The sequence below is a fragment of the Podarcis cretensis genome (genome assembly GCF_951804945.1).
Source record: "Podarcis cretensis genome assembly, chromosome: 17".
NCBI classification, from domain to species: Eukaryota; Metazoa; Chordata; class Lepidosauria; order Squamata; family Lacertidae; genus Podarcis; species Podarcis cretensis.
In genome coordinates this window covers 22,491,177-22,504,705 of record NC_137187.1, presented here as the reverse complement: position 1 = coordinate 22,504,705, position 13,529 = coordinate 22,491,177, and the positions used below count along the sequence as shown (strand labels likewise).

Here is a 13,529-nt window from a genome sequence, read left to right as displayed (position 1 = left end):
AAAAGAGACTGTAGCCCTGAAAATAGCTGGCGGTGGGATAACACTGCCCCTGGGACTCCAGGAGCAACAGTATCCTTGCTGGAGGAATAAGATTTCCTCCCCACTTTTGGAGTTGAACCCTTTATCTCCAATTTCCAGAGGCTGGTTTGACAGTTCAAAAGGCTTCATGAGCCTGATGTGCTCCATAGCTTTCCTGCCACTGGTCTACATGAAACTCCTCTGCCGTAGGCACAAATGCACTGTAATGGTTTTACGAAATTTCAGGTGTAATAAAGCCTAAAACTCAATGGATTCATTGAATCTAGAATGTATTTTCAAGTTATTTGATGGGATAAAACTTGAAAGAGCCCTCTTCCGTTAATGTCATGAAAAAGCTGGTATCTAGGAATTTTGAAGCCATGGAAAATGTTTGTTTTTCTAGGGTTTTTTTTACCCAAAATGAATTTTTGGGAAAACGGAAAAACATGCAGTACCTTTTTTAGTCCTCCTTTCATTTTTAGAAACATAAAACGTATTATGTATATCTTGGTTTGTCGTTAAATTATCATGTTTGATACCTTAAAATAGTGTTTATTCAGTCAATTCCAAATTGAATATCTACTTTTTAAATGTTTTATTGCAAATGAAGCTGTAAGCTACTGAACTGTAAGGAATTTAGCATCTCTTTCATTTTTCCAGTATATGAGGAGCAGGCAATAAAAACAGGAGAAACCACCAACATTATAGTAAGAAAATTACTGTGTATTCTGAAAATTATCCTGAGTTGTGTTCAGCACTCAGGGCAGACTCATTGACATTAATGAATCTAAGTTATTCATATGTATTAATATCAGTGGGGCTACTCTGTGCAGGATGACTCTTGAATGGTACCCTATGCCTCCTTAAGTGCTCCCAAAGTGTCAAGTAGATATAAAGTACTTACTGTATTTTTCCATATATAAGATTAGGGTTTTTTCCTAAAAAATAATGTCAAAAATTAGGGGGCGTCTTATACTCTGGGCCATCTTCCCTCATTTTCTTAAATCTGAGTCCCCCAAAATAGGGGGCATCTTATACATGGGGGCATATTATAGATGGAAAAAATATGGTATTTTCATAAGCAAGCTGTGAAAAAGGGGTGAGTAAACCAAGACTCAATGAACACTGCATGAAATTTAATCAGTCTTATTTTCTGAGTTACCAATATTAGTTTCTGTTTCTTCATATATATCATGGACTTCTGTGTTATTCTGACAGGCTAATACCCCTCTTTAACATTTTTGATTGATTTTTTTGTGATAATTTAGTGAACTTTACTGACAGAATCATAGAGTCATATTTTTGGGAGAAAAGCTTTGCCAGTCATTTGTGACTATGTTCCTGGTCTGGGTTCAGATTCTGTCCATTTTAAATATTTTTCTTTTTTCTTTTTTAATGCTGAACAGCATTAGTTGTATACATTGCATGTTTTTAAGTGTCCAAAAGACCTGGGATTAGCATATTTAGCATTTATTTTGTTTTCTTGTTTCTCCTGGAAGCAATGTGGAACACAACAAAGGTGCTTTATAGTGTAACATTCTTTTTATATTATGACTGCACCTTATTTTTGATAATGTTATATCATTTCTCTTCTGTTTCAGAAGCATGCAAATTGAGTTTTCTTACACAATTTTACAGACTGTACTGCAAGTGAGTCTATGTACTGGTTTGATTGGGCTGAAAATGTACAAGCCTTGTCACATGCCTCATTTAATATTCAGTTACCATAGAAATTTGCTGATACTGAACTACATACTGCTGCAGCTGGAATTCAGGCTTTGTTAATCGTTCAGATCCTGGGCGCCTCTTACCAGGGCTCACACGTTGAACGTAATGGCTCACCTAAGGCCATAAATATACCGAGAGCTATGCCAAAATTGCCCCGTTTTCTCCTTTAATTTGAGGTTCTGTGATCTAGTTTATGGCTTGTGGGCTAGATCCACCCCTTAAGATTCCAACTCACTCACCTACCTGTTTTTCTGTCCCTGCCACAGTGGGGTTAAGGAAACTGGACACTGGCACAGCTGTAACCATACTCAGAAGGAACATGGTACAGGAGCATACAGACATGGAGATTCTGTTCTTGGTGGTAGTGTGGCTTTAACAGGAAGCCACAAGACTGCTAATGAAAACATAGTTTAGCTATGTGTAGTTAAGTATTATTCTGCTGGGTTTGAGTCATTAAGACCTTTCATGGTCTTGAAGCCTTCTCTGTCTTCTTGGATCAATAGTTCAGTCTGTCTGTCAGCTTCCTCCTTTCTATCAGTACTGCCTCCCTCAAGTTTTCCTCCAATCCTCTCCTTTCATCAACTTTGTTCCTTACTGGTTTTTTCTGTAGGGCTTTTGTTGAAGTGAGACTAAGCTTAAATCATGGGTACTTTATGGGCCCATAGGCTCATTTGGAAAACTAATAAAGCTTTGTGGGCACCAAAAGAACCCATTTCACAGAAGAAAAACTAGTGATGTGCAGACACCCAAAACAAATCAGACAAAAAAGCAATCAAGCAACCCTCTGCCCCGGAAAAGCAGGTATGCCCCGACCAAACAATAAAAAGTGTTGCTGTTGTCCCTCGCTTCCAAAAGAAGGGAGTTTTACTGGGCACCAAGATGGTTGTCTGAGGGTGCCATGGTACCTGTGAGCATCAAGATGGGAACTCAAGGTTTAGACTACTCAATTTTCAAAATGACTGTTTCCTATTTCCCTCTTTAGAATAGTGAAGCAAAACTGTCATCAGAGTTGGTGGCTTTCAGTGTAGTGAAGGATCATATAAATAGATATGGGTTGGCCGTTTAAACTGTAGTTATAGTCTGTTTGATGTGCACAGCTAAATGTAACATTCCAGTTAATATGAAAAAAATAATGCTACTGTGTGCTACTAGGTGTATTGTAATTGGCCAGTCTGTAGTTGCAGCAGATTTTATTTGCCAAAGCTAAATATACTTTAGTCAAGGGGTAAGCACTGCTTGAGCTCCCATCATCCCTGACCATTGAGCATACTGGCTAGGTAGTTGTATTCCAAAACATCTGAAAGGAAGCCGTGTTGGCTACTCCTGATTTTGGCAGGTTCCCTTATGCAAGGCAGAGGCAAGCTGCCATCTGCACTCCTCCATGGTGTCCTCCTGAACCAATTGGGAATTGGGGGCACTGTATTCCTGTGCTTACAGTTCTACAGCGGTTACAGCTCTACCTACGGGACAAAGTCCAGAGAGTAGCACTGGGAGAGTGCTTTTTGACTTCCTATTGGTTGCACTAAGGTGACGCTGGGCACTATTCTATATTCAGTTCTGTTTGCTGAATTTTATATAAATATAATTGGATATAAATATGTAAATAAGCAGTTGGATATAAATACATGCAAATGTGCAGTGGGTTGTGAGCATTGACATCATTAGGAAAAGTATAGGTGTTTTAGCAGATGAAATCAAATGTATCTTAAAGAATGTAGGTGACGTGTTCTTTTTCTTGGAGAGAGGAGAAGTTCTTGGCCAGCAAGGAAAGTATGTCGGGCTTTTGTTTTTAGTGAAAAAAGGAATAAGTGAAATAGTCCATAAAGTGCTGGGTTTTGTTGTTAAGGGCAGGAGGGATGGTGGTAGCTTTAAAAAGCATGTTAGTGGGAAACGCAGCCTTAAAGAATTGTAGGTGCATTACATTAAGCATTTAAAAAACAAATAAATCACAAAATAGCATAGGCATGGAGGGAGTTGTTTTATGCATCAGCAGTGACCACAGAGTTACTGGTTGATAATTTCTGTGGCCTTTTTCTTGCAACCATTGCTAACCCAATGCCCAAAGTGTTGTAGTAAAATTGCTGGTTTGGAGAAAAAACACATTTCCAAGAGCCAACACATTGAGTTCTGTGATGTGATTTTCCCTCCTCAGAAGTGCTTCCTAGGAACAATACATTTGAATTCTGCACAACAAATGAGTAACTGCATTTGTTGTGTCATAAGAGATAATTTGGAAAGGTTAAGTTGTGTACTGTTAGAGAGAGTATATGCAAAAATAATAAGCACAAAATCACCTTTTCATTGGCAAAGCTGAATTATTTTATTGGAGGATGGTTTGTAAATGGATGAGCACAGAACAGTTCTCAGAGTTAAAGGATTTCATTATTATTGTGGAGAAGGAAATGTCTAAAGAAAATGAAGAAAGCAGGAAAATACAGGAAAATCAGGCCAAAAGCAGGAATAACCAAAGGTTAGAAAGCTTCCGTAACCTTAGTGATTGTGAATAGTTATGTGATGGAGAGAATAGTAATTAAAACAAGAGCTGCTCTGTTCACATCTGTAGTTTATTTGTGTTGAAATGATTTTCTGACAAAATGTAGAATATTCTGTTTAGTTTTAAGAATGTGAAGGTAGAGTGAATTTAACTAATGCAGTTGCATTGTAGTTGGGGATCCACAGCATTATTAATTCTGTACTTTTTCGGCATAACATTCACTAAATGTCAAATTTATTTTTAGATAAATGAACTTGTGGATGCCCGAGATGTTACTATTGGATCCTGGTTTGAAGCTCATATACAAAACGTAACTCAAGCAACAAAAGGACATAAAAATGGAAAAGCACAAGGAAAGAGTGGCAGTAATTACAAAAGGACTAATGGAAACTTAAACCAAGATCACTCTAGAGAAAATGCAAATAATTTGGACAATGCACCTTCTACATCTTACTCAGATTATATGGACACTGATGAAGATACTGTTTATCATATCAAGTATGATGAGTAAGTGCTGCTGATATTATTATGAGGACACCATGTGCGTTTATATGGTTTGTATAAGCTAAGAATTTTCACAAGAAATTGAAATACTTAAGAAAGCAAGTTCACATTCCAAGTTCAAAAGAAACAGGATTTTACAAACCATAAAACATTTCTGTTTGATATAATGCATTTCCTGGGAGTAGCATGATTTATTTTGGGAGCTTGGCTGAAATACTAGCTGTAGTTCCTTTGAGAAACCCAGACTTTCGCAGGATGTGAATCCATAAATTAGCCTTGCAACAGTGTTTTATAGTACTTTGTATATACAATCAGAGCATAACTCTTAAAAAAATTATCTGGAATTACTAAACAAAACTGAATGGGTTTACTATTAATAAGTGAAGAAATATATAGGAATACAGTTTTGTCAGTACATTATTTACTTAAACCCTGTTAGCTTTTCCTGTAGGAAGTATTTTAGAGAGACAGATGAGCTCACTGTTAACTGCTTATTGATGTGAAGAGCATAGTAATGGGGTCTCAACCCATCTTCCAGAGTAGGACAAACACCAAATCCCTTAGCCACAACTGTCACTAAATATACACACAGAAACCTTTGGCCAACTGGAAGTATGTGTTTTAATGGGTTCTCTCTCTCTCTCTCTCTCTCTCTCTCTCTCTCTCTCTCTCTCCTTGTGTGTGTGTGAGAGAGAGAGAGAGAGAGAGAGAGAAAGTGACAGGGAGAGAGGGGTGGGGATATTTTGCTTCCACTCCTTGATCCCTGGTTGTCCTGATTCAAAATGAGTCAGTAACTGTGCGGCCTTGGTCATGTTTCTGTCAAAATCCAATGCACATCTTCAGCCTGAGCAGGATCTGACTCCTGTAGATAAAAGGATATTGTTGTGAGATGATTAATTTGTTTGTTTTACATATTTTGCATGAAGGGCATGTTTTGTGTTGTCAAGAGGGAGAAAGAAATATTTAATATATTATTGTTGTTGTTATTATTAAAGTTTGTATACTGCCCTTTATCCGTAGATCTCAGGGTGGTTCACAACATAAAATTACAATGTGTTACGGTTGCTAATATTGTAAAAATACAAGCATACACAGTGGTACCTCGGGTTACATACGCTTCAGGTTACATACGCTTCAGGTTACACACTCTGCTAACCAAGAAATAGTGCTTCAGGTTAAGAACTTTGCTTCAGGATAAGAACAGAAATTGGGCTCCGGCGGCGCAGCGGCAGCAGGAGGCCCCATTAGCTAAAGTGGTGCTTCAGGTTAAGAACAGTTTCAGGTTAAGTACGGACCTCCGGAACGAATTAAGTACTTAACCTGAGGTACCACTGTATTCTAGTATTAGCAGTTGGTAGGGGACCTCCTGCCTGTGTTGAGATCTCAATTCTGTTGTTTTTAATCTTATATGGCCAGTGTTATCTTTCTGCAGTTAACCTAATACAGATGTTATAGGGTACCTAACAATATCAGCTATTTGTACGTTCATAATTGAAAATGAAATACTGGGCTCTTCATTTGATAATGAACATTGGCTTTAGTACAGTACTTTCAGTTTTGTAAGGGAGTAGGCCAAGATGCATGTGTGTAACTTGAGTCTAATTCATATTTCTTAATCGATTAAGGAAGTAGCATCGGAATAAACCCTTTGTGTGGACAAAGGGTCTATTCAGGTGCCACTTAAGCTGGTTAAGAAACTATTTTTTCAGGTCTTGCCCGTGAAGTTCATCTTCAGATGGTACATTTTGCATAGACTGAATGGGCTGCTTTTGCACATCATGTCAAACCTTAGTTTAGTAAGATCTGCTCATGCAGGAACAAGTTCCTGTCTCCCTGATGGCTTGTTTTAACCCATCATTGTTAAGATTAATCTTGGTTATGCATCTGGATGATGTAGTAAGTTGTTCCTAATCAAAAGTGGAAGTGAAATCTTGGCTGTGTGGAAAGAGGGGAGCTAATCAATCTCAGACTTCAGCTCATTCCTGCTCATGTATAGTGCTGTAAACTGTGATTTGGCTTGATATGCAGATGCAAGCATAGTGTAGGTAAGTATCTTATTTTTGTTGCTTGGGGCTCTTTTGCTTCAGTTTTCACTGAGCCCATAACATAACATAACACAACATAACATAACATAAGTCTTATTTAAAATGCCATACTTGTAGAGTGAAAGTCCTTGTACTGGTTTGGCATATTGCTTGATTTGCCTCTTTGAGGAGCGCTGAGGGAATGCTTGTCTTGCTTGTACTTCATTAGGGCTTTGGGTATGGGGGGTAGTGCTGGCACCTACTTTTGCTGATAACCCTATGGATCTGTGGACCAAGATTGGTCCCTATTTCCATGCTAGGAACCGTGGACACAGATCAGACTCCTCCATTGCACTGTGTTTTGCACTGTTTTGAAGGGTTCAGTTTTGAAGTGTTCCTCATAAGTGGCTTCCAAGTTGTTCGGAAACAGGTACTGAAAACACTCTTAGGTTTCCCAGCCTCTGATCCCCCGTGCCTCCAAGAAAAAGAAGTAGCGCCATGCTGATTCATTGTCTTCACCTAACAATTAGGGATCGAGCCTTGGTTTCTAGCATTCCTGTGCTAAGTGCTTCTTAACTGGCTTCAGTGTTGGTTTAAGTTTTGTATGTGATTGCATGTGTGCTGTTACAAGCAGAATCTAGTAGACAGGGTGGATTGGGTTGGACAATATGCAGCTTTCCATTAGCGGTGTCAAAAGCCAGAATAAACACAGCTCAACTGTAATTGCTTACCTACCGTCTTCTTGAACTTACCTAAAAAACAAGGAAAAACAAAAATTGATTCAAGAAGTTGTAAGAACTTAGTAAAATCTGACATTGCAAGTTCACTTTATTTTAGATAGCTTCTAAGTTTTCATGGCACTTTGTAAGTAGTTGTCTTATTCTCACAAATCCGATAAATGGTGAAAAATTGTTTTTGGACAAGAATATTAATTGTGTGAATAATTGTCGCCTATGTACTGTACGGGTTGCACAATCATCATTAACAGCACAGGTTGTATTTCTTCAGCAGCGACTGTAATTGCTAAGCAGAGCCATATTTCTCATAAGAATGATAGAGAGACTGGACTAAGAAGCTGTTTTGGTTCCTGTGATGCAATGCTGATAGTTACAGCTATCCTTATCTCTGTTGAAGGATCCTTGGCAATCTCTTTCTGGCCATATTTCCATGATCTTTCTGGGCACAGACATGCTCACTTTCATGAGCCACAACTCTTGGTCATACTAGCATCTTGATAGCTCATAGTCAACATTATCAGACTGAACCTTGGAGCCTTCAGTGGAGCATGTTGTAGGGGATCCCAATCCTACCTCTTTGTATGAAGATCACTTTCATATGAAATAAGTGCAGGGAATGGCCCAATATCTGGGAATGAAATACGCACTTCCTCAGGTGAATGTTACTAGCTATACTTTTAATAGCTAAAAATTCTTGAAACAAGCTCTTGTTCATTTCATAGTACTTGGAAAGAAGTTTTAGTGAAGGGGCAGCTTCTTTTGTTTTAACCACTTGGCTATCAACTCACTTGCTGAGGCATACCAACATGGAGGGAAGCTAGGTTTTCTGGATAAAAAATTATAGTCTACAATTTTCTTATCTTTGTGAAGGCTAGGTACCAATGCTTTCAATGGGACAACCCCATACTTTATCTTGATCACACTCCAGATGACAAGAAAAATCTGGCTCAAGTGTTTCAGGCTGATGCACTTCACTTTACTAAGGAACAAACACTACATGTTACAATGATGATTGGGATTCAAAGGATGCGGTGAGTACTATTGCTGTTTGCCAATAAGCCAAGTCTTACTCTACTTCACTGCTTCCATAGAGTATGGCCAGCACAGAGCACCTGTCCCTTAGTGAAGTTTGTTTTAGTATCTAGAAGGATGGTAGCTTAGAAGGACTCAAGGGGGCCAAAATTACAGCTTGGTTTCTTGAAATCTCACCCCAGTCTACCTATTCATCTAATACCATTCATGGCATTGCTCTCTGGAAACTATCGTCTTCTATATCTTCTACTGGAGAATATGCATCCAGGAAATTCTACACTGATGCACTGCATCAGAATTATTGGTGCCATCAACCAGAGTTTTCAGCTAGTACAAGGACAATTGGATGACTATATAAACGAACCATTTGGCTGCTGTTTCTCTTCACCTCACCATCTTGTTCAGCCTTCAGTAAACCCCCAAGAGAGATTGTCTGTACTCTCCCTGTATCCTCCCTCTTTAGGAAGAAGCTGATACAGAGGAAAGTGGAGCAATTAAGGTTCAAGTATCTCAGAGTCATCTAAGCTCTACTTTTCTATACTTCAACATGCCAGAGAAGTACAGAAGACTGACAGAACCTTGAATTTTGTGGTGTCAATTTCTTTATAAGAAAGTTCCAAGAAATTCCAGATGATCCATCTTTGCATATATTCTTCCCTGTCTCACAGATAGTTTGGATTTCATGTATAGATCTAAATTTCTGTATTTCCGTTGAACAGCAACACACCTCCAGTTTGCAAACCGACCTGTTCCTTTTCAATACTGAGTTTTAGCTTTCAGCTTTCCCACCAAATCAAGGGTATATCCTAATTTATCACCCTCATTGTAGCTTACTGTGATTGTAGATGGATTATGGTCTTGATTTCTGCAAGCAACTGGCTTCCAGTAGGAAACTGCAACAATGAAGAACTACATTCCATAGTCACTTTGTTAACATAGGGAGAAAGGTATCATTCATATCAAATCACTTTTTTTACATTCATGAAGGCTGCCGTTTTATTTAGAGGCATTTGTGTAAATATACGTGGTGATTACTCAAAGAATCTACAGTGAAATTTCAGATTCAGTGGTTTAAGGCAGATATAATAAATCACTTATGTAATTTTAAATAATGATAATATAATATACAAAATAAAGTCAATAAAACAATGTGAAAAGTGTTCATCTGAAAGAAAAATTAAAAAATCACTGAAACCACAGAAAACACTCACTCCCTGAACACACGATGAACATTACAGCCACCAAAGGCCCGATCATTCAGTGCCCAAGAGAATAAAACTGTATTTTCCTGATGTTAGAAAGATGAGTATCGGATTCGGCTGGCACCTTTTGCGCCTCCCCTACTCGCGGGGAAACCCTGTTTGGGGGATCCGGAGCGACGTGGGGTGAGCGGCGCGGTGCTTTGAATCGACTGCTTCTTTCACGGAGTGAAGCCGCATTGCCGTTGCTGGAGAACGCTGACTTTTTTCCTGTGGACAATTGGATTTTAAACAACTACCCGTGAGTAGAACGGAAAATTGGATCTTTAAGTACCTTAATTTGGCGCCGAAAGCGGGAAGGTCATAAACAGGAAGTCCACCTTCCACTTTTGTAAATAGACTGAAGCAAAGACGTTACAAGCTAAAGTCTTTGAAAGCTTTTGATAAAGGATTAAATCTCCATCGGTTAAAAATACAAAACCCCCCTTGTAAGCAGGTGAAGAGGGGGGAAATTTTGAACTTAGTAAGCCTGCAGGAGTGAGGGAAAGATCAAATTACCACAGCTCTGAACCTGGGCAAGGGCTGCCAGATGACGCTTGGGGAAAGTTTATTGACAGAACGGATTAGACAGCTAGCTAAAATAAGAGCAAGATACTGTTTCCATTGTCCTCTTCTGCATTTAAAATGGAGGAAAAAGTAACTGAAAATCAAAACTATGTTTAATACCTGAGTTGTGCTTGAAAGAACTGATACAAGTGGAGACTGTTTCCCTCTAGAGGGAGCCTTTGAAATTGTTATAGGAGTGTAACTGGGAGGTCTCCAGCTGCAAGATAAGGATTCTGAGAACCAGAGATTGACCTTGGACTATTCAAAATGTTGATAGGAGAAGTTATTTTGACTGCATTATGTAAGACAAACTATTTGCTGGATGAGATTCATAAAAAGATGGATGACATGACTTTTAAAACTGATAATTTGGAACAGAAAGTGACTAATATGAGACAAAAAGCGAGCACCAACACAGAAATAATTCAGGACCTGGCACAGGAATCTACCTTGGTAGAACAAATGGTGGAGGAAAAGGAGAAAGCCGTTGTTTTTGAACCTAAAATAACACAAGCGGGATCCTTAGTTCTACAGAAGCAAATTGAGGACTATAAATTGAGGCCTTTTATGATTGAATCTAGAAAAAGCCAGATTTTGAGGATTGGATCCTGGCTTGGACTGAAGAAGGAAAGTTGGAAAGATCTCTCTATCCTGGGATTAATTGACTTTTGGGACATGGACTTGGATTTGAAGGAGATTGAAGTTTTGGGGGCCTTTGGATTTGGAGGAATCTTGAAATACATCCTGAAACACTGTATAGACTAGCTTCAACTATGGAAATTTGGCTGAACTGTCTAGAAGGAATAAAAGTAATGTTAGGATGGAGTTCTCTCGAGATTTGCTCTTCAGCATTAAAGACTATAAAGAAGATCTGCAGAAGGGACCTGGAAAAGAGTTAAGAGCCTCGGACATAAGATCTCCAGGTTGATGGACTATATGGAATTGACGGAAAGGACTGGCAGAATCCGAAACCAGGGAGAGGAGTCGATGGAAGAAGATTGGAAAATTTAAAGTTTATATATAGAAATATCGCAAAATTAATGAGTGCTAGAAAAATGGTGGATTGATATTTTATGGATTTAGCAGAAATGTTATAAGGAGTTAAGCATATATAAGTATTTTAGTTTTAATGCTAAAATAAGGTTAAAAAAATTGGTGAAAGGAGGGAAAGTAAAGTTACATTATATTGAGATAAAATACAGAACAAAAATTGGAAAAGATGGAAAGGATTTGCTGAAATAGTTAATCGAATTAGAATACAAAAAAGGGAGGTGTGAGGAGGTCAAGGAAACAAGCAAATGAAAGATAAGTTGGGAAGATTAGTTGTGGTTTTTGTTTTTGTGTTTTTTTTCTTTCTCTTTTTTTTCTTATTGTGATGTGTTTTGTCTTTGTTTAATATGGTGTTATTACTTTTACTTTTGCTTTTTGTAACCCTTAAAATTTTTAATAAATATTATTTTTTAAAGAAAGAAAGATGAGTATCAGTGAGGCTTTTCACAGTCAGGACTACCACCGTAAAGGCAGGTTCTCCCCTTTCAACATCTGGAGGGGACACAGAGAAGGGCCTTGTATGTTGTTCAACATCTGGGTAGGTTCACATGAAGGAAGGTAGTCCATAAGGTTTCAGAATCCTAAACCATGCAGTGGTTTATGGATCAAAACCAGCACTTAGAATTCTGCTGGGGGGTGGGACTGGCAGTCTATGCAAGTGGGCTGGAGCTGAAGTTTGCTGTTTAGACCAGGAACCCCCAACCTTTGGCCCTCCAGATGTTTTGGACTACGATTCCCATCATCCCTGACCACTGGTCCTGTTAGGTAGTAATCATGGGAGTTGTAGGCCAAAACATCTGGAGGGCCGCAGGTTGGGGGTACCTGATTTAGGCCATTAAGTCCTTAGTAAGTAGTCTAGCTGTCACATTCTGCATTCTTGGAGTCCTCCCTACTCTCCCTAACGACCTCTTTTTCTTCCCAGGAATGTGATACAGCATTCTTATAGGCATAGACAAAACAGAAACCCAGCCAATCCCCATTAAGTCACTAGCCCATATGAAGCAAACCCAGCAGCCTCCTGTTCAGCAGATGTTAAGGAAGTGCCCTTGTGCCTTCCTGCAAGCAATGTCATCCCAAAGGGAGATATAGCCCCTCACCCTCAGAAATGAGTCTGTCATTGTGGGGGGGGGGGGAAGGAAGGCTTCCTCTGCCAGTCATGTTCTGCTAGCTCTGTCCTTTTGCTTTTCTTATAGCACATAGCTCATGGCATACAGAACAACACAACACAACACAACACAACACAACACAACACAACACAACACAAAAACCTCCTTCAGCCACTATACCTGCTTGAAAGACATAGCTCTCACCCCTAGAAGGTCAGGTGGTAAGAGAAATCAAAGGAGCTTCTTCTGGTATCTTGCGTAAATGTGGGTTCAGGCAGTATATATATGGTAGGCCATATTTTCTTTCATGGAATGGTTTTTTTCTAGTTATTTGCTTTTAATAAGCAGTGGTTGTGATAGTAACCTATATTGTGTGTGTGTGTGTGTGTGTGAATATAGATATAAAGTTTTATCTGTTAGATGTTATTCAAATTTTAAGATATGCAGAAATATTATTCATCTTTAAATGGCTGTGTTTTGGTAAGAGTTTGCATTTGGAGGCATTGCCATCTGGGGAAAGATCCTCATGCACAGCAGTGGGCTTCCTGAATGAAATGGTGCACAAGGCAAAGGGTTTGCACTTTCAGCTTTGACATTGCTAATCAACCGTATTTGTGTGTGCTGTGAATTAGGACTTCCTCTTCTCTGACACATGAGCTTCATTGTTAAAACTGACAACACCCACCATCTTTTCAATGGGACTTACAACAACCTGTGTGTTAGAGGTGGTATTTCTCTCCCCCCCTCCCCTTTTGAATAACACTATTGCCTATGTATGAGCACTTCCAGATGGGAAGCTTGAACATGCAAGCCTGTTTCAAAACACAAGCTTCTCTTGTCAGATTGTGCTTGCTTGATAAGACTGTCCTTGTTTAATATTTTGGTCCAAAATGATCAGTCTGGCTTGAGGAAAGGGAAATAAAGTGAACTGTGAACAGATATGAGTCAGTTGTGGATTCCATGAATCAATTAAATGTACTTGTTTTAGGTGTAAATTAGAAGGGGGTCAGGAAAAGATGAAATGATTTTAT

The 13,529-nt window shown here is 38.9% G+C and overlaps 1 protein-coding gene across 1 annotated transcript in view; it reads left to right on the top strand.

The window, feature by feature from the left end:
- The window catches only part of UHRF2 (ubiquitin like with PHD and ring finger domains 2), a 52,027-nt gene that overhangs the window by 10,730 nt on the left and 27,768 nt on the right, over window positions 1-13,529 (top strand). Inside the window, exon 3 of the mRNA XM_079959325.1 lies at window positions 4,485-4,747. Coding sequence (XP_079815451.1) covers window positions 4,485-4,747 — 263 coding nt within the window. The remainder of the gene's footprint in view (window positions 1-4,484; window positions 4,748-13,529) is intronic.